General features: G+C 50.2%; 1 protein-coding gene and 1 non-coding gene across 2 annotated transcripts in view; one reads left to right on the forward strand and one right to left on the reverse strand.

The window, feature by feature from the left end:
• The window catches only part of ACOT11 (acyl-CoA thioesterase 11), a 107,094-nt gene that overhangs the window by 48,962 nt on the left and 31,139 nt on the right, over positions 1-26,993 (forward strand). The window contains exons 2-3 of the mRNA XM_065883487.1: positions 6,281-6,399; positions 6,703-6,815. Of these exons, the coding sequence (XP_065739559.1) occupies positions 6,281-6,399; positions 6,703-6,815 (232 nt within the window). The remainder of the gene's footprint in view (positions 1-6,280; positions 6,400-6,702; positions 6,816-26,993) is intronic.
• On the reverse strand, positions 22,851-22,957 carry LOC136141284 (U6 spliceosomal RNA). The gene has a single exon (XR_010657727.1). It is a non-coding gene; the product is annotated as a U6 spliceosomal RNA (small nuclear RNA).

A 26,993-nucleotide genomic window follows, 5' to 3' on the forward strand; every position in this document is an offset into this window, starting at 1 on the left:
ATAACGCTGACAACATCAAATATTGGGGAGGATGTGGAGCAACAGGAACTCTCATCAATTGCTGGTGGGAATGCAAAATGGTACAGCCACTGTGGAAGACAGTTTGGTTTCTTACAATACTAAACATACTCTTACTGCATAATTCAGCAATCATACTCCTTGATATTTGCTCAAAGGAGCTGAAAACTTATGTTCACACAAAAACCTTCACACTGATGTTTATAGCAGCTTTATTCATAGTAGCCAAAACTTGGAAGCAGCAGAGATGTCCCTCAGTAGGTGAGTGGATAAATAAACTGGTACATCAAGACAATGGAATATTATTTAGCACTGAAAAGAAATGAGCTATCAAGTCATGAAAGACATGAAGAATCTTAAATGCACATTACTAACCGAAAGAAGCCAATCTGAAAAGGCTACGTACTGTATGGTTCCAACTATATGACATTCTAGGAAAGGCAAAACTATGGAGGCAATAAAATACAGTGGCTGCCAGGGCTGGGGAGTAGGGAGATGAATAGGCAGAGTACAGAGGATGTTTAGTATAGTGAAAATATTCTGTATGATATTTTAATGATGGATATATGTCATCATACTTTTGTCCAAACCCATAGAATGTACAACACCAAGAGTGAACCCTAAGGTAAGCAATGGACTTTGGGTGATTATGATATGTCATTGTAGGTTCATCCTTGGTAAAAATGGTACATTACTAGAATGGTACATTCTGGTGAGTGATGTTGATAATGGAGGGGGCTATGCATGTGTGGGGATAGGGGTATATGGGAAATCTCTGTACCTCCCTCTCAATTTTGTTGTAAACCTAAAACTGCTCTTAAGAAGTCTTTTTATTTATTTATTTGGTTGAGCTGGGTCTTAGTTGCGGCAGGTGGGCTCCTTAGTTGCGGCTTGCCAGCTCCTTAGTTGTGGCATGCATGTGGGATCTAGTTCCCTGACCAGGGATCGAACCCAGGCCCCCTGCATTGGGAGTGCAGAGCCTTATCCACTGCGCCACCAGGGAAGTTCCCAAGAAGTCTTAAAGTAAATAAATAAGTAAACAAACAGACAAATGGATGTTTGTCAAAACCCACAGAATGTACAACACAAAGAGTGACCCCTAATGTAAACTGTGGAATTTAGTCAATAATAATTTATCAGTATTAGCTCATCAACTTGTTCTGCCAATGCAGGATGTTAATAATGGGGGAAAAAACTGAGGGAGGGAGGGGGCAGGTGGGAATTTTTTGTACTTTTCGCTCAATATTTTTGTAAATCTGAAACTGCTCAAAAAATAGTCTATTCATTAAAAAATAAATAAATGGATGAACAAATGAATAATAAATACGTATAAAAGATAGCCATGGTGTCTTGAGCCAAGTATTATCATTAATCCAGTTCTGCACATCTGAGAGTTATTAAAAAACAAACAAGTTAATCAAAGACAAATAGGTCCTGGACTAGAACCCAGACAAATCCAACATGATGAAATAAAAGTAAAGTCCTATGGTCTGTGCCCAGCTATCAACCTTATAAACAGAATGCAGAGATTAATAGGAATTCAGATAGGGCTAGGAGTTTCTGTTGGCTGTCAGCTCAAATGGAAACAACAATGTAATGCCATGTTTTTTTTTAAGACAACAAAAACATAATCTTAGGATATTTTACTAATATTATTACTAACTCAGGGTTTGAGATGGTGGACTGACCATTTTAATTTATTTTTAAAATGTCCCCTCATTAACAAGAGTCCATTAAAAGGCCAGTAAAGGAAGTAAAAGGTACAAACCCACCATAATGAAAAGGCTGGAAAGAAGGAGCATCAGTACATGTGAAATCTTAGCAATAGACCGATATGAAAGACAATTGACAATATGGTCCTCCTCAGTATCCTCAGAGGACTGGTTCCAGGACTCCTGTGGATAACAAGATTTGTGGATGCTCAAGTCCCTTATATAAAATGGCGTAGGATTTTACATTTCGGCACATCCCCCCATGTACTTTATAAATTTATTTATTTATTTTTGGCTGTGTTGAGTCTTCGTTTCTGTGCAAGGGCTTTCTCTAGTTGTGGCAAGCGGGGGCCCCTCTTCATAGCGGTGCGCGGGCCTCTCACTGTCGTGGCCTCTCTTGCTGCGGAGCACAGGCTCCAGACGCGCAGGCTCAGTAGTTGTGGCTCACGGGCCCAGCCGCTCCGCGGCATGTGGGATCTTCCCGGACCGGGGCACGAACCCGCGTCCTCTGCATCGGCAGGCGGACTCTCAACCACTGCGCCACCAGGGAAGCCCTCCCCCACCCCCATATACTTTAAATCATCTTTAGATTACTTATAATACCTAATACAATATAAATGCTACGTAAATAGTTGTCAGCAGGCAGCAAATTCAAGTTTTGCTTTTTGGAACTTTCTGGAATTTTTTTTTGAATGTTTTTGATCTGCAGTTGGTTGAGTCTTCGGGTGCAGAATTCACAGATATGGAGCAGCTGACTGTATTTATTAGATATGTGAAGAACTCTTATTTAAAACATTTTTTAACTGTGGTAAAATATACGTAACATAATTTACCAACTTCATGAGTTTTTGTGTTTTTTTGGCCACACCACGCTGTTTGCGTGATCTTAGTTCCCTGACCAGGGATTGAGACCCCAACCTTGGCAGTGAAAGTGTAGAGTCCTAACCACTGGATGGCCAGGGAATTCCCCAGCGTCACAATTTTTTTTTTTTTTTTTGCGGTACGCCGGCCTCTCACTGCTGTGGCCTCTCCCATTGCGGAGCACAGGCTCCAGACGCGCAGGCTCAGCGGCCATGGCTCACGGGCCCAGCCGCTCCGCGGCATGTGGGATCTTCCCGGACCGGGGCACGAACCCGCGTCCCCTGCATCGGCAGGTGGACTCAACCACTGCGCCAGCAGGGAAGCCCTCACAATTTTTAAGTGTTCAGTTCAGTAGTGTTAATTATATTCACATTGTTGTGCAACCAATCTTCAGAATTTTTCTTCTTGCAAACCTGAAACACTACACTCAGTAAAACAACTCATTTCCCCCTTCCCCAGCCCTTGGCAACCACCATTCTACTTTGCTTCTATGGATTTGACTACTCTAGGGAGTGGAATCATACAGTATTTGTCTTTTTGTGTCTGGCTTATTTCACTAATCATAATGTCTTCAAGGTTCATCCATGTTGTAGCATGTGTCAGAATTTCCTTCCTTTGTAAGGCTGATTAATATTTCATTGTATGTATATACCACTTCTTGCTTATCCATTCATCAGTTGATGGATATTTGGTTGCTTCTACATTTTGCTTGTTGTGAATAATGCTGCTGTGAACACGGGTGTACAAATATCTTTTGGAGAGCCTACTTTCAATTCTTTTGGATATACAAAGAACTCCTATGACTCAATAATAAGACAAGCAATCCAACTTTTTAAAAGGGGGAAAGATTTGAATAGACATTTTACCAAAGAAGCTACAAAGATCATGGCAAATACAAATACAGAAAGATCCTTAACAACATCAATGAGCAGGAAAACTGAACTTAAACCCACGGTGATACTGCTGTGAATCCACTGAAATGACTAAGATTAAACTGACTGACCAAATCAATGCTGGTGAAGATATAGAGGAACTGGAATTCTCATACACTACTGGTGGGAATGTGAAATGATACCACTGTTTTGGAAAAATCTTGGCAGTTTAAAAAAATGTTAAACCTACATCTATCATGTGACCTGACTATTCCACTCCTAGGTAAATACCTAAGAGAAATGAAAGTATACGTGCACACCTAGATTTGAACATGAATGTCCATACCAGCTTTATCTGTATAATAGTCAGTACCTAGAGAAAACTCAAAGTCCATCAATAAGTAAATGAATAACCAAATTGTGGTACATCCATAAGATAACATTCTACTCAGCGATAAAAAGGAACAAATTACTGATGTGTGCAATAGTATATATTCACTGCAAAATAATTATGCCAAGTGAATGAAACCAGACAAAAAAGAACACATAGTATATGATTCCATTTATACAGAATTCTGGAAAATGCAAACTAATCTAGAGTGACAGAGGCAGATTATTTGGTGCCTGGGGGGTGTGGGGGAGGGGCAGTGCGGGGCAGAAGGGAGAGATTATAAAGGGCCATCAGGAAACTTCGGGGGTGATGAATATGTTCATTACCTTGATTGTAGTGATGTTGTCATAAATATATATATATTACATATATGACAAAACTCATCCAGTTGTATACTTTAAATATGCACAGTTTATTGTATGTAATATTTCAATAAAGCTTACAGAAGCAAGCAGGAAGAGATTAGTTAAATAAATTCGAGTAGCGACTTCCCTGGTGGCGCAGTGATTAAGAATCTGCCTGCCAATGCAGGGGACGCAGGTTCAAGCCCTGGTCTGGGAAGATCCCACGTGCCGCAGAGCAACTAAGCCCCTGAGCCACAACTACCGAGCCTACGTTCTAGAGCCCAAGAGCCATGACTACTGGAGCTCCTGCACCTAGAGCCTGTGCTCCGCAACAAGAGAAGCCACCGCAATGAGAAGCCCGTGCGCCGTAACGAAGAGTAGCCCCCACTCGACGCAACTAGAGAAAGCCCGCGCGCAGCAGTGAAGACCCAACGCAGCCAAAAAAAAAAAAAAAAAATTAAAAGTAATTAAAAGCAATAAATTTGAGTAGCCCCATAAGGAAAGAAATACTATGTAGCAATAAAAATTATGGAAAGATGTTTATGATAATTGTTGAAAGAAAAAAAAGCAGATTACAAAACAGTATATCCAGTATGGTCACTTTTTTTTTTAGATAACCTGAATATCTACAGGATTCATCATTTGGTTACGAATAATGTCTCATTAAAATTAAACCACGCGGGCTTCCCTGGTGGCGCAGTGGTTAAGAATCTGCCTGCCAATGCAAGGGACATGGGTTCGAGCCCTGGCCTGGGAAGATCCCACATGCCGCAGAGCAACTAAGCCCGTGTGCTACAACTACTGAGCCTGAGCTCTAGAGCCCGCAAGTCACAACTACTGAGCCCATGTGCCACAACTACTGAAGCCTGCGTGCCTAGAGCCCGTGCTCCGCAACAAGAGTAAGCCACGATAATGAGAGGCCCGTGCACTGCAACAAAGAGTAGCCCCCACTCACTGCAACTAAAGAAAGCTTGTGCACAGCAATGAAGACCCAACACAGACAAAAAAAAAAAAAAATTAAACCACGGTTTATGTCAGCCCAGAGCCATCCTGCCTGTGTGGGAATTCCCTTTCCCTGCAAAGTCCACCTGTCCCATATGTTTCTGGGTGTTCCCTAATGTGTCTCACTGCACTTGGAAAGCAGTCTCGAAGTCATTTGCTGTTGTTGGCACCTGGGGCCCCTGCTGAGTTGAGGCTCCTGCATTAATGCCGCTAGCAGAGCCAGAGGTTGGCCTGTGTTATTGCCCAGGCTGCTGCCAAAGCCCCAAGCATGGGGTGCCCACCATTCCTGTCCTGACACTCACACCTTAGGGTGCTCCAAGAGCAGAATGATGAGGGAAGTCCCTCATCTTGTTACCCAGCCAGGGGTCCCCACCAGAGGTCTGCTTGGGCCCCAGGTGTGGTGAGCTCAGCATGGCAACTCTCTTTGTTGAGAGAGTCTGGGGCAGGGTGAGTTCAACCACCAGCCCCTGTGAGGTGTCTGGAATGACTGATCCCTCCCACTTTCTGGTCCTGGTGTGGACCAAGTTCCTCTTCCTGTGACAGTTGTCTTTCAGGGACCACCAGCATCCTCTGTCAGGTTTCTTCCAAGTCTGCCAATGAGCCTGTATCCCAAATGTGATTACTGACGGAGATTCTTCTAGGCGGCTCCTTCATGCCTGTGATCACATCATATTATATAACATAACATGTGTACTTACACATGGGGGAGGGGGAGGGGAGTCCCCATCTCTCCCTGTCAGCATATTTTCCTCTTTCAGCTCTAGGGTAGCTGGAAGCACATACCCGGAAGATACTAACAGTGATTCTCTCTGAGCGAAGAGATCATCAGTGGTATTCATTTTCCTTGCTCTCTTCTGAACTGCCCATTCTCATTTTTTTCTACCACTGTCCATAGGCCAGGGCCAGTGTGTCCTGCTCAAAACCTCATCCCAGCACCCAGCTCTGTGTTTGGCACACAGCAGGTGCTCAATAAGGTGTGAACGACTAGCAGGTATTACTTTTCAAAACTGTGAGGGGCTGGTTTAGCAGTGACAGGGAGACGGGTTTTGCACCCCGCCGCCTGCCTGGCTCCACCTCTAGCCTGTCAGGTCCGGCCACCGGCGTTTCCGCCTCTGCCGCCTCGCGGCGCGGAGTGTCTGGCGCCCGTCCTGCAGCCCTGGCGCTCTGCTCGGCAGCCCGGGGCCGCCTCATCCGCACTGGCGAGAGGAGGGGAGGGGACCAGACTCGTCTGGGAACTGGCCTGGGCCGCTCCTGCCTGGGCCTCTGCCCGCTTCCTGCGCCTCCCTCCAGCTTCCCGCAGCCTCCCCCATCAGGGTCTGCTCTAGGACCTCGGATGCACAGTCGCTGAGCCTCGCCCCACGGACCTGCTTCTCCGACGTCCCCAGCAGGCTCCCCGGCCGCGGCTCTGCGAGCTGTTAGGTCCTGAGCGCCCCACCACTTGGGTAAGACCCGTGCCGCTCGCAGGCCCCCCCCCCCCCCGCCCCACCTCCCCATCTCGGAAGGGCCCAATTCCTTGAGATCCTCCTGCTGCTGGCTCTTCCTCGACTCCAGCGCCCTCTCCAGGCAGATCTGCCTCTACCCCAGGGGCAGGATCCGGATAAGCCAAGTGGTGCCTGTCAGCGCTCTTGCGTGGGCAGGCTGGGGCATGAGGCATCCTGGGATTTGAGCTGGGATGGGCAGGCCTCTCACGAGGATGAGGAGGCTGGCCCTTGACAGTGCCTAGGGCCACAAGACTCACAGTCCAGAGGGTGCAGCCAATGCTGACTCACTCAGGCCAGGCGTGGGGTGGGGGGAGCACCAGCCCGTGGGTGAGCCACTCCCTGGCAAGGGTCCAATCCTGGAAGTCGGACTAGTTTCAGACCCGCAGCAGCTGGGCCAAGGAGGGGGTTCAGCTCCTGCAGGAGGAGGTGGTGAGAGAGAGAGAGAGGGAGAGCACACTCGAGCCGCTAGGCAGGAGGGAGTTCAGGGCTGGCTGGGCAAGTCCAGTACTCCTCTTACACATCCTGAATCTGGCCTCCACGTCTTGTAGGCATTCCCTCCTCTCCATCCCCACCATGCTGTATCTTCTCCCCTCTGGACCATTCACTGGGCTTCTCACTGCTCTCCTTGCCCGGCTTCTCCATAAATGGCTGTGGTTCTAAGGGGGTGCCTGGCCTTGAAGCAACGATGAAGTCATCTCTACTTCCTCTCTTGCTGGTATCACTACCTACTTCCTTTGTTCCTCCCTTCTGCCCCCTCCCCATTTATCCCACAGCTTCCTTTATTCTGCCATGCCAAGCCCAAGGGGCCTCCAGAAGGAACTGAGAGTCTTAGCTTGGAGAACAGGAGAGCATGGCATTCTTTCATTCACTCATTTGATCATTCATTTACACATGGATTTACTTCCATTCACTCACACATTCCCTTGTTCTTTCCCATTCCATTACTCACTCCCTCATTCTGTAGACGCTTACTGAGCATCTACTGTGTTCCAGTAACTGAGTGTTTGGTGGGAGAGGGGCAGGATGCTCTGAGGAACCAACACCATCCCTTCTACCTGCTTGTTCAAGGTCAAGAAGGAGAAATGAGCACAAGTCAGTCCAATTTAAGAGAAAAAGCAATGTGAGAGAGAAATAAAGAGCTGTGAACTGCGGCTGTGTGTTTATGTGTGGGGAGTGAAGATACAGAGGAGGAGGATGTAATTTCCACTTAGGAGGAGCCCAGAAGACTTCCTGGAGGTGATGCCATTTGAGCCAGGCCTTGACTGGGGGGAGGGTTTGGATGTTGAGTTATTAGAGGGCATCAGAGTAGATGGAATAGCAGGAACAAGGGAAAATCCAGATGTGTGAGGGAACAGTGGGAAGCTTTGTTCATGACTTGAGAGGATTAGAAGAAATAAGTCTGGGACTTCCTGGCGATTCGGTGGTTCAGACTCCATGCTTCCACTGCAGGGGACTCGAGTTCGATCCCTGGTCACGGAGCTGAGATCCCACATGCTGTGTGGTGCAGCCAAAATTTTTAAAAAAATTTTAAAGATTAAAAAAAAAAGAAGAGGGGCTTCCCTGGTGGCGCAGTGGTTGAGAGTCCGCCTGTCAATGCAGGGGACACGAGTTCGTGCCCCGGTCCGGGAAGATCCCACATGCCGCGGAGCGGCTGGGCCCGTGAGCCATGGCCGCTGAGCCTGCGCATCCGGAGCCTGTGCTCTGCAACGGGAGAGGCCACAGCAGTGAGAGGCCCGCGTACCGCAAACAAAAAAAAAAACCAAACAAACAAAAAAAAGAAATATGAACAGGGAGACTAGGGCCAGTAGAGGACAGGCCATGTGCTCCCATGTCTCTGCCAGCTGTCACGGGCTAGGGGAGCAGCCTTGTTCTGGGTGACACAGAGCCTTGGTCATGAGGTAATGGCCTTATCCTCATGGCTAAGGATAATGGTAACATCCTTGTGGATATTACAGCTCTTTAATCGTCCAGGCAACCTTAGATGGAGTGAGTTCTTCAGTCTTAGAGGTGTGTAAATGGAGGCTGGGACACTAGGCCTGTGTGTGGAGATGGGACGGCTGCAGGTTCTGGCCCCTGGAGGGGTTCGGCTAGGGCAGTGCTGAAAGTGGGAGTTCGAGTGGATGATATCAGAAGTCCCCTCCCACCTAGAGAGTCTGTGGTCCTATCTGGGAAGGCTAGAAGGTCCAGCAGAGGGAATTCCTGGGAGTTCGGTCACTTATTCACTCACTTATTCCCTCATTTGCCCCTATACCCAATCATCCATTCATTCATTCATTCATCACTTGGTCACTAAACCCTTGGTCTGGGCAGATCCTGTGTTGAGGACTCAGATGAGGTCTCTGCCCCTGTGAGCTCCCAGTCTGATGGGACAGTGACAACCCAGCATCATCGTAGGAGCGGAGATTGTTTTATTGTGTTTTGTCACTGAGTGGGAGGTGGAGCTGGGACATGGACCTGAAGAATTAATGCAGATGTTTGTCCTCCAGCCAGGAAGGCCCCATCAGTGGGGCCAGATGAAGGATGTAATGTGGGAAAAGAAGTGTTTGAGGGAGAAAATACTCTGGGCTCGTGGGGCTTAAGAGGCAATCTTCCTCCAGTCATGGACCACTCGAGAACCAGGCCTTTGGACTGAGGGCACCACAACCTCATCCCTCACCGGAAATGAGCCTGCTGGATTTGAGAACCTCTAGATAATTCCTTGGTCAGCATAAGCTGTAAGCAGGTTATGTAGAGTGGTGGTTAAGCTTCTGGGCTCTGGACCTAGATCAGAGTGCAAGCTGTGGTGCTAAGTATTATCAATTGTGTGACTTTGGACAGATGACTCTGCCTCTGTTCTTTCCTTTGCGGGAGAATATTAGTCATAATACTGTCCTCTTAGAGTGAGGCCCAGAGATGGTAACAAACTGAAGTGCTTGTACAGTGCTGGGCAGGTGAGAAGGGCTAAAATGACAGGGCTAAAATGGCAGTGATGACGATGACGATGATAGTGATATACTGTCAACTGCTGCCTTTAAAACCTCTGGGCCTCATCTTCCCCAGCTTAAAATGGGAGGACTGACCTAGCTCACTGGTTCTCAAAGCGTGGTCCCCGGACCAGCAGCATCAGTATCACTTGGGATCTTGTTGCAAATTCTTGGGCTCTACTGCAGCTCTGCTGGAGGTAGGTCCTAGAAATCTGTCTTTTATTTTTTATTTATTTATTTTTTGCGGTACGCGGGCCTCTCACTGTTGTGGCCTCTCCCGTTGCGGAGCACAGGCTCCGGACGCGCAGGCTCAGCGGCCATGACTCATGGGCCCAGCCGCTCCGCGGCATGTGGGATCTTCCCGGACCGGGGCACGAACCCGCGTCCCCTGCATCGGCAGGCGGACTCTCAACCACTGCGCCACCAGGGAAGCCCTAGAAATCTGTACTTTAATAAGCCCCCTGGGGACTTCCCTGTCAGTCCAGTGATTAAGACTCTGCGCTTCCACTGCAGGGGGTGCTGGTTTGATCCCTGGTCAGGGAAGTAAGATCCCACATGCCTCTTGGAGCGGCCAAAAAAAAAAAAAAGCCCTCTGGGTGATTCTGATGCAGGCTGAAGTTGGAGAACCATTGACTAGCTATCACTTAAGACCTCTTCTGGATTCGCCTTTCCAGGACTATGATCCATCAGGTGTGTTTCATACCTTCTGCATTTAGGGCCCTGGTCTGGTAGCTCGTGGTATAGGCACAGAGATGAGTAAGATGTGATATCAGCCGTCAGGGGGCTCCCAAGTGAGTTGGAAAGGGGAGACAGATACCCTTGGAAATATTCATTGGAGTAACAGACCAAACAGAGCTGCTAAAGAGACACAGAGTCAATTCTGTAATAAACAGCAAAGGGGAGGGAGACCTTTGTGGGCTGGAGGAGCCTCTGCAGAAAGATCTGGTTCCTGATAGTATCTTGATTCAGCCTTGCTGGAAGTCTTCTCATAAGTCTAACTGAATGATGTCTTTCATATTTTATGCCTTGTTGTGGTGTGGCGTGGACAGGACTCTAGACTTGAGGCCAGGAGTGGTGATTCTAGACAACTTCCTTGCTCTATGACTTTGGTTGGCTCACTTTTCATCCCTGTGTCTCGATGTGTTCATCTGTAAGACGGGGACACTGGATTGAGTCCAGTGAGTCTGAGTCCAGACAGCTCTGGAGAGAGGGTAGGGTTGGGGACCAGAAGCTCTCTGGGTTTCTATCCGCTCATCTGCATAGTGAGGACCCTGAAATGGTCCTGACTGCATGCCTTACCCAGTGAGATTGGGGATCCAGTGAGTTGAGCTATCCCCTTTCTAGGCCAGTTTTCTTACCTGTCCAGAAAGGTCTCATGACACCTGTCCTCTTCACCTCACATGGCTTTTATCATACTGAGCGTGTTCTTCAACCTCAGAGGCTCCTTGATGCCTAAACCTTGTTGCCTGGCATTCAAGGTCCTCCACGATAGACTCCCAGCTTTTTCCTGCAAGATGAGGGCCCTCACTGCCTATGACTGCACCCTGTTCTGTTCCCATTAGGCCTCCCACCTCACGCCTCTCGTCAGCCTATTCAGTCTTCCGTCCGGCTCTAGCACTACCTCCTCCACAGAGCCTCCCAGCTTGCCCCAGTCCTCAGTGCCATCCTTGGATCATCTTGCCATTTTTAAGGCGTGACTTTAATTTTGCATTTGTAGACACTGAAGTACTGACAGACCATAAACTCTTTGAAGGCAAGGCCTGAGCTCACAGTGATGGACATTAGAGTCCTTGACTTCTAGAACAGGGCGGCCCAGAGAGAGGAGAAAACTTGCCCAAAGTCACATAGCACATTCATTAGTGAAAGAAACAGGCCCAGAAACCAGTTGTCTTAGGCCCAAGAGGAGACATTATTAGGGATGTGGTGAGTGAACTAGAGGGGCAGAGGGAAGGGCAGAGACCTCAGAATTGGACTGACCTCTGTTCCAGCACAGCTCTGAACTCAATAGCTGGGCCACCTGGGGCACCTAACCTACCCTCCCCCAGCAACCTTCAGGTGGGGTTGGAATGAGGACATGGTGAGGCCTGGCACACAGTGGGTGCTGGGTTATTGTGAGGTGCTCATTATTATTTGCCATCCACTTGTCCGTCGCAGCTCCCCTGCCTGCATTCCACTCCCCTCCTTCTTTTCTTAAACACCAAGCGCTTGATTTTATTGCCCTGTCGTGAGAAATCCAATGTGAGTGTCAAAGCTGCCTCGCCATGTGCCTTGCAGAAGTGAGAGGGAGAAGGGAAAGTCCTGATGGTCTTTTAGTCTTTTAGGGGCTGGGGTGGGAGCCCAGGGGGATGAACTCTGTGGTGCAGATGGGTGGAATTTGGCAGGTGTCACTTTTAGAAAAGTCATGCCACCTATTTTAAGGAAGTGAGGGGCGTGTGCCCCATCGCTGGCCAGCAGCTGCTGGATGCCGGTGGGCTGGAGCGTTGGGTGGCACCTCAAGGGTGAAGAGTCCTAGCAGGTGGGTCTGGTGTCTCTCTGGGAGGCTGCTGGCAGCTCCCCAGACTCCTGTCACCTTCCAGCCTGACCCCTTGTGGACGGATGGAAAGCCAGTGCCTGTTTTGCCAGTGTCACTGGCTGGGGCCGGGAGCCATCCCAGAGCCAGAGTCCCTGTGGGGGGGATGTCAGGAGCTGGAAGTGGGGGTGATGAAGTTTGGCTGTGGCTGGAGGTGCAGTGAGTGTCCAGCTGGGTGCGCAGTGGGTGGGCATAGGGCCCCCTGACATGGCTGTGGCCCAGCTGGCAGCCTCCCTCCGTGCTCTGCACTGGGCAGGCAGGCGGGCTGGCGCGGAGCCTCCGTGTGGGGCGCTAGGGGAAGGGCAGCCTGAGGGCAGTCTGAGGAAAGGCCGGGACACGGTGATAACTGATAACGGCTGGCTCAGGAGGGGCGGGAGCCGGGGAGGAGTGCGAGGAGAGGCGGACCGGCTTCATTTGGAGCTGGAGCCCTGCTGTCGCTCAGGTGACCAGTGTCTCTCCGAGGAGGGTACGAACAGCTAGCGGGGTGTCGGCAGCAATGATCCAGAATGTCGGAAATCACCTGCGAAGGGTATGGAGGGTGGGCTGGGGGCGGGTTGGGGGCAGAGGGGAGGGGACTGGAGGCTGGGGATCCCGAAAGAGAACTGAAGTTTCCATTTTAAGTCAGAAGTCCTACATCTTCTCTCTCATTTTCCATGGGCCATTTTCTAGCTGTCTTTGCAAGGAGAAATCACAGAACTCCTGGGCTGGTTTATTATAAGCAACAATCCCCAAACAAGCCCCAGGGGCCGTTAGGAGGGCTGGCTATGTTGAGTGGAATCGTCTTCGGCAAGTTCTCTGCGTCTGGAATTCTATTCTGGGGGTGTGTGTCTCTCCCCATGGAGTTGTGTGCCGGTTTCTGCCTGACGGCTGAGCTCTGTGGCTCTGTAGTGTTTAACTCTTAGAGTTCAGGGCTTGAGGGCCACGGAGCTGCTAGAAGATACAGGCTAGGGGTGTGCGTGTGAGTGAGTGTGACAGGCTGAAGCCAGGGTTCTTGGGGACAATGACCTCTTTGGGAGAGCACGTGCAGGACCAAATGAGGGCTGTTGGAAAGGTGTTCTGCAAGGTGACCGCGCAGAGAACGTTTCCCTGGAACCTCCTAACAGGGACTTTGCAGCTGAGATTAGATGCTGAGGCACCAGACAGACCCAAGTGCTCAGCGGTCCCTGTCGGGAGCCTTTGATCTGGGGAATGGAGAAGCGTTCAGGACAGACTGGCAGACGTGCTATGCTGGGTGTAGAGCTACCATCCTCTGAAGACATTTTTGGGAAAAGCCTTTTAAAAGGGGCAGGGGCAAATAAAGACATCTCTTCTCCACCCCCTCCCTCTATCTGTATAACTGGCCTTGATCACCACCTTTGGATCATTGCCTGCATGGCAGATCTCCTTGGACTCCCCTTGTTTCCTTCTGAATTCTCCAAATTCCCCTGGAATACAGGAGGAGACCATTTTCGGGGTTGTTACCAAAGCTGCTATTAATGAAAAGCAAGCAAACCCACCCACCAAACTCTTCACTGGGGACAAAGAAAACCGGGTTAAAGGAGGGCCTCAGATAACCCACATGCCCTGCTTTACAGGGTTTGGGGGCCCTTGTCAGTATCCCATGGCACTGTAGAGAGTGAGCATTTTGGAGTCGGATGGTTTTTGCTTTCACCCATCACTGGGTAACCCAGCAAGCACTCGGCACGTGTGAGTGAATGAATGAGGTGGTGAGCCTCCTGCCAGGCTGGGGTGGGGTTGGGGGAGGTTGGAGGAGCATTGAGTGCCTGTGTGGTGGTGCTGGAAGGGTCACCTGTCCTGTTTCTCTCAGTGGAGACCCTTCTTCTTCCCCACACAAGCTGTCAGAGTCCTGCACTCCTGGGCTGGTACCCTGTGGGAGGCTGGGAACCTCTGCTTGAGTTCTAGCCTGGTCCAGGCAGCTCCCAAGGGGGCTCAGGAACTTCATTTACTCTGGGAATGAGGATGGAGCTGTTTGTCCCAGTTCCCCCTGTGAAGCTCTGCACCCCGGTAGTGCTGCCAACAGGGTGGCTGAAGGTCAGAAACAGACGTGAGCATCTGTGCATGTGTTCACGCACCCACAGACTTCCACGTTGTTCCTGACCCCCTGTGGCGATCCCCCTGCTTCACCTTGAACCCGAGGACAGCTGGAGATGCTGCTACCCAGGCCCCCGGCGCCAGCCTCAGTCAGGGTCTAGTTCAGAGTGTGGGGAGGCTTAGGGTATACCATTTGGCCACCTCTGGATTAGAATCTCTTCTTCACCCCATCATTGACATGTAACCTTGGGCCACGCGCTCCCCCTCCCTGGTTGTTCTCTGAGGTCCCCATCAGCCTCGACATCCTGGGGGTCTGGATGTTTGTGAAGGGTTTGTGCACCGCCTTGAGGTTGGTCCTGACAGTGAAAAGTAGGGGCCCAGCTCCCTCAAGGACCCTGCTGTGTGGTGGAGGAAGGGAGACCCTTAGATGTAAAATAATGTGCCTCTCATGTAGCAGGAACACAAAAACTTGTGAACAAATGAGCGGCATGGGAGCTCAGAGTGGGCTGAAGGGGTCCCAGCAGGCTTCCTGGAGGAGGAGATGAGATTCAGACACTTAGCTTCAGCCTGTTTGGGAGCCACATTTGAACCCCAGTCTCAGCCATGGGCAGATAGCCTTGGTGTTCTTAGTCTGGAGGACTCATCTTCATCCTTCAAAACCTGGCTCAGCCATCATTCCCCTTCAAACCCCCACCCTGCTGCTCCCAGAATTAATGGTGCTTCCTCGGGATGTTATACTGGCCTCAGTTGTTCCCTCTACAGCGATTAGCCTGTGTCAGCGCTGAGTGCTCAGTGATGAGCCCAGGCTATTGTGTGGAGCTGACAGCTAATGAGGGAGACACAGTGAAAAGGTAGTCAAAGAAACATACAATGAAAATCTGTGATAAGAGCTGTGAATAGTAATAATAAATGTCATATAAATGCTAGCTATGTGCCAAGCATGCATTAATTCATATATTCCTTAAAACAACTCTGTGAAGTAGATAGTGGTACCATGCCCATATTAAAGATCAAACTGAGACAGAGAGGTTAAGTAACTTGCCCAAGGTCACACAGCTAGTAAGTGGCACTGCTGAGATTAAACTCAGGCTGTCTGGAGAACAGAGAACTGTTAGAGAATAATGAGAGAGGTCACAAGAGAGCTCTGTGACCAGGTGACAACTGAGCGGAGACCCAGCGGCTGAGAAGGAGGCAGCCATGGGAGGAGATGGGGGAAGAGCGTTCCAGGCAGAGGGAATAGTATTCATTTATGGGCTCCAGTGTGGGGGGAGCTTGGTGCATCTGAGCTGCCGAACGAAGGCTGGCATGGCTTGGAGTGGAGTGAGTGAGGGCAGAGCAGCTGGAAGGGGCTGAGACATGGCTACGACGTGCTGCAGGCTGGGGGCCTGGACCCCGGAGGCAGGGTTTGGGGTTTGGAGTGCTGTGGGCCCTATTGTTCTGCCCACCAGACTGTGTACTCTTTGGGGAATCTCTGGTCCTCAGTCTCGGTGCCAAGGTGTGCAGTCCCTGCACACTTTGCTCAGCAACCCGGGAGAACACATCATCAGAGTTCCTCTCCTCCAGCGCCATGAAGGTCCCCACTGCTTTCCCATCCACCTCTGACCCCTCACAATAGGGAGGTGGGCCATAGGATCAGCGCCCTGGTGCAGACAAGGCACAGAGAAGTGAGAGGATGTGCCTGGGCTTGTACCACTGGCGAGAGACTCGGAACCCCTACCTGCTAGGTTGGGACCCCTTCTCCAGCCCTTGTCTTGGCCACCGAGAAAGTGGCCTCGATCTCACACCCAGACTCACCCCATGCCAGCCTCCTCTGCCCACCTTCACACACTGACAATGCAGATTCAGGGCTGACCTCCTGCCTCTACCTCCTAGGGCCTAGGGGAGGCTGCACCCCTGCCCTTCACCTGTGCCTGGTCCAGGTGGGTCCGAGCTAGACAGTGGTAAGAGTCCAGATAACTACCTTAGAGATGCTCACACACTTCACTCCCTGTGGACCTGTTTCCTCATCTGTGAACCAGGTCTGTTCCTGCAGATCTTGTTAAAGACAGTGGAGGAGTGTAGATCCTGGCACATAACTGGCCACAGTAAATATTGGTTCTTTTATTTCCGTCTCATCCGGACTTCAGTTTCCTCAGTGGGTTAATGACAGGGTCAGTGGGTCAGATGAGATGGTAAATGCTAGCTTTTTGTTGAGCACCTACGGAGTGTCAGGTGTGTTTAAACTTCCCAACAGCTCTGCAAGGCTGCTGGTATCCAGCTAGCTTTACAGCTAAGAAAACCAAGGCTCTGGCACTGAGTCACTTTGAGCTAGTTAGAGAATTCGAAGTCTCGGCTGACCCTGAGCTACAGCTGGGCCTTGTCCTGGGCTGACCTGGCTGAGCCGAGGAACTGACACCTCTGCCTTGTGCCTGCTCTGTCCTGTGCCTCCAGGGACAGATGGTGCTGCCGGCTGGGTCCTCTGCCAGCTCCCTGGCTGCAGACCTGTGTGTTCCTGCCACTCCCAGAAGCAGCCTCCTTGTGGGTAGGAGGTGGCACAAGGGCAGTGATGGAAAGGACCAGAGTCTGGCATTTTGGGAACACAGGGATGAGTCAGACTGGACCTGTCCTCAGGTTCCCTCAAGCTGATGGGGAGACAGAGAGTGGTAAAAACCAATGATGAGAGTACAGTGTGGCCAGGCTGTGACAGAGGCAAGCCCGGAGGTGACCCCTCATAGCCTAGGGGACAGGGCAGTCTCCCTGGAAGAGCTGATGGAGTAGCTCAGCCTTGAAAACTTTTCCAGGTTAGGAAGCATGGTCCCGGCAGAGGCACCTGTGTGTGAGATGTGGGAAAAGCTCTTTCCGCAAGGAAGAGGGAGAACATTTGGCAGTAACCCCTTGAGGTGTCTCTCCCTGGCCCCCTTGCCCATGTAACACATGTATCCTGCCTGGGCCTTCTTCAATAGTAATAACCTTCTCTCAGCAAATCAGACATTAATTAATTAATGGCAGTTGACATTAAGTATTAAGCACCTCTTTTGGAGAGGAAGCCTAGTGAATGAGTAGAAAGAACTGTGGTAGTGAGAAAAGCAAAAATCCCAGCTCGACCACCCAGAGCAACGTGGCCCTCAGATAGCCCGGTTTCAGTTCCCTTTTCTGTGCAAGAGGGATAGTTGTCCCTCACAGGGTTTGGTGAGGATTAAATGGTATTATGGATACGAAGCCATTATATAATGTATATAAATGCCTGGAACATAGTAGGTGCTCAAAAAAGTATAGTGGGGTGATAGTGGGTGGGAAAAGGGAGATGTTGGTCAAAGGGTACAAACTTTCAGTTATAAGATGAATAAGTTCTGGAGACCTAAAATACAGCATGGTGACTGTAGTTAACAATAATGCCTTATGTACTGGAAATTTGCTAAGAATGTGGATCTCAAGCATCCTCACCACTCTCCCCAAAAAAGGGTAACTGTGAGCTTCCCTGGTGGCGCAGTGGTTGAGAGTCCGCCTGCCAATGCAGAGGACATGGGTTCGTGCCCCGGTCCGGGAAGATCCTGCATGCCACGGAGCGGCTGGGCCCGTGGGCCATGGCCGCTGAGCCTGCGCGTCCGGAGCCGCAACGGGAGAGGCCACAGCAGTGAGAGGCCCGCGTACCGCAAAAAAAAAAAAAAAATGAGATGATGGATGTGTTGATTAGCTTGATTGTGGTAATCATTTCACGATATATACGTATATCAAAACATTGTGTTTTGCAACCTGAATGTGTACAACTTTTATTTGTCAACCATATCTCAATAGAGCTGGAAAAAATAAATAGTGAGGCCCTGGGACTCTAGAGAGACATGGGCCTGGCTCCTGTTTTCAAGGAGTTTATCTCCTTAATATGTACACCCACTTTACAGTCTAGAAAGTGGTTGTATGTGCTTTACCTTGTCTGGTTGTTCAAAAGTCCAGGGAGTCAGCAGGCTGGCTGGCAGCGCCTCTGCGGTGCCACACAGAGGCCCATCATTTGGAATGGGATGCTCACTGCTGGTGTCAGTGCTGAACTCCACCTCTAGAACAGGCTGTGATCCGCCCTGGGGGTGCAGCCCAGCCAGGTGTGGCCCTGCTCCTAGGCCTGAAATCCGTTCAGAGGCCTGGAAGGGGAGTGGCCTTCAAGTCTTCCTAAAGCAACCTCAGATTTCCAGCACACTCCAGGGCTGGGCCAAACCAGGTGAGTCTCAATTTCCATTTGATCCCTTAAGGAGGGTATGGAGAGACCCAGCTCCTCTCCTTCTCTGGGGATACTGCCCCAAGAGCTGTGGGAGGGATGGTGGTCTGGAGTCAGAAGGATCCGGCTCATTCTGGGCTAGTGGCTACCTTTTCCCAGCCTCAGTTTCCTCATCCGAAACATGTGGACACGGGGGTAATAATGGTCCCTGTCATTTGAGCCTGCTTTGTGCCAAGGAGGTTAGTGTCATGATGCATTTACATAGAGATTGGACGGCCTGCCTACAGGCTTTGAGAGCAGTGGGGTACGTGGGACACATGGGCCTGGGGAGAGGAAGGGGCCCAAGGACTGAATGACTTTGGGGCAAGGGAAGGGCCAAGTACAGCATTGCTTCCTCCACCCCTACCCTGAGGGCCTCTTGGGACTGAGATTACCTGGTCCCCACCTGCCTGCCCTTACTTTGGAAGATAAAAGTAGAGCTTTCAGGCTGCAAGACTGAGAGAAGGTGTGTCTCACCCCTGCTCAGACTGGTTCTCAGGGAGGCAAACAGGAGACTGGGAGGGACTTCTGAGCCTGCTAGGCCCTCTGCAGAGGCATGGGGGGATGGTGATGGTGGGTGGTGGTGAGATCCCCACAGCCCAGTGGGGGATGGACTGGCCAGGGACCACTCCCGTCCAGCTCTTTCTCTGTATCACCTGGAAGGCAGGAGAGCAGGGAGGAAGCCGATGGAGGGTCTCCCAAGTGCCAGGTTCTGTCTCATAAGTCCCGTAGGCTGGGGGATCTGATCTCCCTCCAGGACTGGTCCCCCTGCAGCACCCCTGCCAGACTCTGGGGTCAGAAGAGCCCACGTCCAGTCTCTGATCTACCTTTTACTGGTCATGTGTCTTTGAGTGGATCTTTCCCTGTTCCCTGAGTTTCCTTTTTCTCAACCGTAAAATGAGGTCTCCTGCTTCAGGGTGGACTTGGGAATTAAAGGACCCCCAAGAACTAGGGCTGGCACATAGTAGGTGCACAGTAAATGACAGCCATAGATTTCTAAAAAGGGATTTTCTGAGCTTCTGGGAGAGCAGTTCTTGGGCAGTCCCTGTGCTGTAGGCGGTTCTCAGGCACACAACTGGCTCTGTCCCATTAGCAGACAAACGAGCTCTTTGTTCTCCTGCCTCTAGGCAAACAGAACCCCTCCCTTGTCCCCATGCCCCCTCCCAGATACTCCCTTGTTTCTTTGCTCCCCATTCCCACAAGAATCTGAAAGAGTTTTCTGTGGTCCCTGCTTCCACTTCTTTCCTCTCATCCTTTTCCTAATACACTCTAATGGGCTCTTCTCTCGCCCTTCCTCCCGCCCCCTTAGAGCTTCTCTGACCTTGGACCCACAGGCGCCCCTCCTCCTGGAGATCCTCCCACCTCAGGGCTCCTTCTCTGGCTCCCTTGCAGGCTTCTCCTTCCTAGCCGACCTCTTTTGCTCTCTCCTTGGATGATGTCTGTTCTATTACTATGACTGTGTGACAAACTATCCCCAAACTTAGTGGCCTAAAACAAGAACTGTTTTATTTTATCTTGAGATTTTTGTGGGTCAGGGATTTGGGCAGGGCTTGGCTGGGTGACTCTTCTGCTCTATGTGGTGTTGATGGAGGTTACTTGGTGGTGTTCAGCCAGTGGATGGGCTGGACTATGGAGTCCACCATGGCTTCACTGGTATTTGGCCCCTTGGTGGGAATGGCCGGAAGGTTGGTTCTAGCTGGGACTGTCATTCTGAGCAGCCACATTGGGCCTTTTCCATATGAAGGTCTCAGTGGGAAGTCAGACTTCCCACCTGGCAGTGGGCTCCACCAGAGCAAGAGTTCCAAGAGCCCTGGGTGGAAGCTGCCAGGCTTCTCATGATCTGGCCTCAGAAGTCACCAGTTGAGGACTTCCCTGGTGGCACAGTGGTTAAGAATCCGCCTGCCAATGCAGGGGACACGAGTTCCAGCCCTGGTCCGGGAAGATCCCACATGCCATGGAGCAACTAAGCCCGTGTGCCACAACTACTGAAGCCCGTGTGCTCTAAGCCCTGGGTGCTGCAACTACTGAAGCCCGCGTGTCTAGAGCCCATGCTCCACAACAAGAGAAGACACCGCAATAAGCCCGCGCACCGCAATGAAGAGTAGCTCCTGCTTGCCGCAACTAGAAGAAAGCCCACGTGTAGCAACAAAGACCCAACACATATAAAAAAAAGAAGTCACCAGTTGAAATGTCACTAAGGGGGATCCAGATTCAAGAGGAGGGGATTAGACCCAACCTGGGGTCTAAGGAGGAGTAGGAAAGAATTGGCAGCCACCTTTGACCGACCACAAGGTTGCAGAGTCCTGTGGATCTTAAAAGCCCAAGTATTCTCATGTCCCCAGGTGCAGCCTCTTCTCCAGCGGACTCCAAACTTGAACATTCATCCTCCTTGACATCTCTCTTTAAGTGTTTCATAGGATCTCAAAAATTTTTGATTCCACCCCTACTTATTTCTCCCCTGGTCTCTCCCAACTCAGTAACCATCACCACCACCTACCAGCCATTTGTCCAAAGTCTGGATCCTCCCCACGACCTCCTGTTCTCTCACTCTCACACATGGAAGCCTTCAGCATGTTGCACTGGCTCCACCTCCCATACTGCTGGGTCCATCATCTCTCTTCAGACTGCAGGGGCCCACGGAGAAGTCTCACTGCTTCTTCTCTCTCACCCTGCAATCTGCCCCCACACAACAGCAGAGTGATCTTTTTTATTTTTTAAAGATATTTTATTTATTTATTTATACTACTAATTTATTTATTTTTTGGCTGCATTGGGTCATCGTTGCTGCGCGCAGGCTTTCTCTAGTTGCAGCGAGCGGGGGTTACTCTTCGTTGTGGTGCACGGGCTTCGCATTACTGTGGCTTCTGTTGTCGCGGAGCGTGGGCTCCAGGGGCGCAGGCTCAGTAGTTGTGGCTTGCAGGGCTCTAGAGCGCAGGATCAGTAGTTGTGGCGCATGGGCTTAGTTGTTCCAAGGCATGTGGGATCTTCCTGGACCAGGGCTCGAACCCGTGTACCCTGAATTGGCAGGTGGATTCTTAACCCCTGTGCCACCAGGGAAGTCCCCAGCAGAGTGATCTTAAAATGCAGGGCAGATCACTCTCTCCCCACTCATAGACTTCAGTTTTTCCCATCACACCTCGAGTAAAATCCAAACTCCACTGAGACCTTAGGCCTTGGGTGACATAGGACTCTTCCCGGTCTCTTCCCTTCTCCCTGACACTGCCCTGGCTACTCTGGCCACTCTGCTCTTCCTCTGGCAGCCAAGCTTGTTCCCATTCCTCCTTGTGCTCTTTGCACCCTCTGCTCCCCTGTCTGGGACCCTGTGCCCCCAGAACCTTGCCCAATCTCTCCTGCTTGTCATTCATTCAGATCTTGGCCACGAGTCTCCTTGATTACTCGACCTAAATTAGTTCCTTCAGGTCCACCACCTTCTCTCTCTATCACATATGCTGTTTTTCTTCTTTCTAAAAAATACTTTTAAATTGAAGTATAGTTAATTTACGATGTTGTGTTACTTTCAAGTGTACAGCAACAGGATTGTTATACATATATATATATATTCGTTTTCAGATTATTTTCCATTATAAATTATTACAAGATATTGAATTTAGTTCCCTGTGCTATACAGTAGGACCTTATTGTTTATTTTATATATAGTAGTGTGTATATGTTAATCCCAAACTCCTAGTTTATCCCCACCCCTCCCCCATCCCTGTTGGTAACCATAGGTTTGTTTTCCATGTCTGTGAGTCTATTTCTGTTTTGTAAATAAGTTCATTTGTATCATTTTTTTCCTTTAGATTCTACATATAAGTGACATCCTATGATATTTGTCCTTCTCTGTCTGACTTACTTCATTTAGTACGATAATCTCTAGGTCCATCCATGTTGCTGCAAATGGCGTTCTTTTTTTCCTTTTTATGGCTAACATTCCATTGTATATATGTACCATATCTTCTTTTTTTTTTTACGGTACACGGGCCTCTCATTGTTGTGGCCTCTCCCGTAGCGGAGCACAGACTCCAGATGCGTAGGCTCAGCGGCCACGGCTCACGGGCCCAGCCGCTCCGCGGCATGTGGGATCTTCCCGGACCGGGGCACGAACCCGTGTCCCCTGCATCGGCAGGTGGACTCTCAACCACTGCGCCACCTGGGAAGCCCCCTTTCTGTTCTTAGGATAAGTCCCACTAAGGATATACAGTCAAAATCATGAGTTTTAAAGTCCTTATTTTTCCATGCGGTGATGCCAGTAACTTGAAATATACTTTGATTCATGACTTTCTTTTTCTTTTAGGAAATACTTTGCATTTTCTTTTAAAAAATAATTATGTAAAGTACTTAATTTTTATTGGAGTATAGTTGCTTCACAATGTTTTGTTGGAAAAATATGGAACACTTCACGAATTTGCATGTCATCCTCGCGCAGGGGCCACGCTAATCTTCTCTGTATCATTCCAATTTTAGTATATGTGCTGCTGAAGCGAGCACAGTACCACATCTTCTTTATCCATTCCTCTGTCGATGGACATTTAGGTTGCTTCCATGTCTTGGCTATTGTGAATAGTGCCACTGTTTTCCTTCTTACAGTACTTTTCACTCTAAAACAATCTCGTTCCTTTGTTTACTGTCTATTCATGAGTGGAGAGTCTGGGTCTTTAAAAATGTTGATGCTGATCCCCGGCCAGAATTAGCCTCTTTCTAACCTTGCCCACTCCTGTTTGGTCTTGGTTTTATTCCTTACCAGGACCCTCCTGTCCTCTGACCCCGCCAGCCCTCACATTTGCAGCCAGAGGGCTGTCACCCAAGCCACAAGTAGCCTGGCCCCCTCGCTGTCGCCCCTACTCCCTGGCTGTCCGTCCTGTGCCACTCCCTGTCCGCTCTGTCTCCCCCTTACAGAGCTGGGCCTCACACTGCCTGCCGTGCCTCAGCTAGAGGCTGTCTCTTCCCTGCCACCCAATCACTCCTGCCCTAAACACGTCCCCACTGCTCACCTCCTCAGAGGCCTTCAGCAACCACAGGGCCCCCTTTGGATGCAGCAGGAGTTGCCACTGTTGTGCTTGTGGTTACGGGAAACCATGAGGCCATTTTTGCATAAACAACCATTAAGCTAGAGCCACGCCAGCACACATAGAACAAAGTGATGGCAACAGAAAAACTTAAATGCAGCCTGACAGTGTGAATCGTGTTCATTTTCATCTGCTTGGTTTTATGTTTAAAAGTTACAACCTTTCAGGTGGCCATCCATGACCAGGTGTGTCTTCATTCAAGCCCTTTGACCAAAAGTTGAACAGAGCAGACAAATGTGGGAGACAGCTCCCAGGTTCAATTTAACTCATGTCTACTGCGCACCCACAATGTTCTGGATCTGTGCAAACGCAAACTATGTCTATTCCTGCCCCAGTGAGCTCTTCCCTTGTGCCCGGATGCCTTGTTCCCTGTGAACCCGAGCTGGCTTCTTGCGATCACTGCCTTCTATTCCAAGAAGCCATTTCCTTAGTGAGGCGTCTTGAGCCTTTCAGGGGCCAGGGAGATGAGAAGTTGCTGAGTCTGGCTAGACTGTGAGTGATCATCCGTGGGAGGCCTCCTTGGAGTACCACAGACTCCGGCCTGTTCAACATCTTGATCCATGGATGAAATGAAGCCCTGGTGGTAGACATTTGGCGTGTTTACCTGGAAGTGTCTGTCCTGGAATTGGGTAGAAAGGCCTGTCTGCCACCACTGGGAGCTTCCCGCAGCTCTCTTGTCCACCCAAAGCCTGGGTCCTCGTCCTCAAGCTTGGCATGGGCTCTGCCAGGGCCGCCTGGCCAGTCACGGCGGGGATCTCTTACCCCAGGGACCAGTGCAGGCCCTTCCAGTTAGGATGATTCCCTGTGTCCTTCAACAATGCCTTGGCATTTTTTTTTAATTGAAGTATAGTTGATTTACATTGTTGTGTTAGTTTCAGGTGTACAGCAAAGTGACTCAGTGATGTGTATATATATATATATATATATGTATTCTTGTGTGTGTGTGTATATATATATATATATATATATATATATATGTATTCTTGTGTGTGTGTGTATATATATATATATATATATATGTATTCTTGTGTGTGTGTGTATATATATATATATATATATGTATGTATTCTTTTAGATTCTTTTCCATTATGGGTTATCACAAGATATTGAATATAGTTCCCTGTGCTATATAGTAGGTCCTTGTTGTTTATCTATTTTATATATAGTAGTGTGTATCTGTTCATCCCAAATTCCTAAGTTGTCCCTCCCTCTCCCACCCTTTCCCCTTTGGTAACCATAAGTTTGTTTTCTATGTCTATGAGTCTATTTATGTATTGTATGGAATCTAAAAGAATGATATAAATGTCTCAGCTTTTTTTTCTTTTTTTAAAGATTTATTTTTATTTATTTAGGCTGTGCCGGGTCTTAGCTGCAGCACGCGGGATCTTTGTTGCAGCATGTAGAACTTTTAGTTGCAGCACGCGGGCTTCTTAGTTGTGGCACGCGGGCTTCTTAGTTGCCGCGTGCAACTCTTAGTTGTGGCATGCATGCGGGATCTAGTTCCCCAACCAGGGATTGAACCCGGACCCCCTCCATTGGGAGCGTGGAGACTTACCCACTGGACCACCAGGGAAGTCCCCATGCCTTGGCTTTTTAACAACATGGAGAGCTGACACTTTTCAAGCATTTTCTATAGGTCAGATCCTGGTCTAAGCACTTTGTATATAATCTCATTGAATACTCACTATGATATTATTATTCCCATGTTACAGATGTGGAAAGTGAGGTTCAGAGTGGCTTAAGTAAGTGACTTAGTTTATCCAGGGAGACAGAGGCGGTACCAGGATTCCAATGCAGGCTGTGTCCCCCTTGCCAGCCCCCTATGCCTTCCTGTTTTTCTTTCTTCTCTCTCTGCCCTGCTCATCACCTCTTCAACAAGCCTTTCTTGTGGGCTCAGATTCCTCTGAGACAGTTTAGGGCACATGGGGGTGGGAGTGGGACTAGGACAGGAATGATAAGGCCACCTCGCAGCCAGAGAGCTTGAGGCCGAGGAAGGCCCTGGAACATGGTGAGTGCCCAGCAGAGAACCACGGGCACACCTGCTCAGCTCAGCAGCCCCTGCCAGGGAGCAGCCAGGCCCAGCTCTGGGTCCCAGCCTTCCACCTGGCGACTCGGGGCCTTAGAAGCAGCCCCTCGAGGGTTGGTGTCCCCTTGCTGGGCCTCCTGAGGCCCACTCTTCCTGCGGAGTAAGGAAATGCGTTCTGTGGGTGAAGTCACACCCACTCTCGCCACTCTGCTCTGCTTAGGAATGATTTCTTGAACACTTTGGAGGAAAGAAGTTGGTGTGTTGTATGAGGGGAGGGGAACTGGGCGAGAGGACGGGAGAACTGGTGACCGGTGACCAGCTGGGGCCTTGGGGGAGTGTGGGGACCAAGCAGGGGACTGAACCTGTAGGTGCTGCCTGAGGGGTTGGGGCAGGGGCCCCACCTGCTGGGGAGGGCAGACACCATCCCTCAGTGGAGGGGACTGCAGGGACTGGAGCAGCAGCTGGGGCCTCCAAGGGGCCACGGGGCTGCCAGCTTCCTGGGGCAGGAAGTCCCAGCTGTGGCCAGAATCCCAAAGGACTGAGAGCGGCTCTAGCCTGAGGAATGTGAGCAGTGGGGGAGTTTGCGAGGGGCCCTTTCCTGCCTCCCTCACTTCTCTCTTGGGTGTGTGTGTGTGTGTGTGTGTGTGTGTGTGTGTGTCCTCTCTTCCACTTGCTCTGTTCCCTACCAGCGTCTATTCTTTGACCTCATGGTTTTTCTATTCCCTTTCTCTCTTTCCCTTCTTTCCCTCTTTCTCTCTCTGTAACCCCTCTCTCCTCCCCCTCCCCTCTTCTCTTTCTCTCTCCCTCTCCCCCGTGCTCTCCTGTGGTCCCTGTAACTGTTTCCAGCTCCAAGGTAAATGGACTTGCTTGCAGGATGGCCAGACCTGGCCCATCGCCTGGCCACCCGTTGCCATGGTGACTCAGATGCGGTGTCAGGCAGCAGCCTTGGCTATCTGGCAGACAGGGCATGAAGGGCTCTGATGAAGAGAGAGGCTGGCCCTATTCTTCACAGATCCTGAAGGGCTCACCCCACTGCCAGGGGCTCGCATGGCGGGGGGTTCCCCGTGAATGTGAGTTCCATGCTGGATACTATCAGAGGGGCTTGCCCGAGGGGCCAGTCACACTTGGGGTCAGACTGCCTCTGTGCAGACCCCTCCTGCCACTTTCTGGGGTCTGCTGGACGTAGGGGGTGAGAGGTGGCAAACAGCTCCAAGGAAGGAAGCTGCAGGGAGGCAGCTGTCAGTGGTGGAGGGGCAGGGGTAGCTGGACATGCCTGCGTCTGAGAGGGACCTATCTAGCTGTCCATGAGGTTTCCTCCCACTCCCCAAAGTTAAGGATTTAGAAAGTATAGTTTTCTGCTGACAGACAGCTTGCAGTCTCTGCACTGGTGGTGGCACCTCACTCCCTCACAGGCTGCTGGCCTTGAGCATCC

The sequence above is a fragment of the Phocoena phocoena genome, chromosome 1 (assembly GCF_963924675.1).
Source record: "Phocoena phocoena chromosome 1, mPhoPho1.1, whole genome shotgun sequence".
Lineage (NCBI taxonomy): Eukaryota > Metazoa > Chordata > Mammalia > Artiodactyla > Phocoenidae > Phocoena > Phocoena phocoena.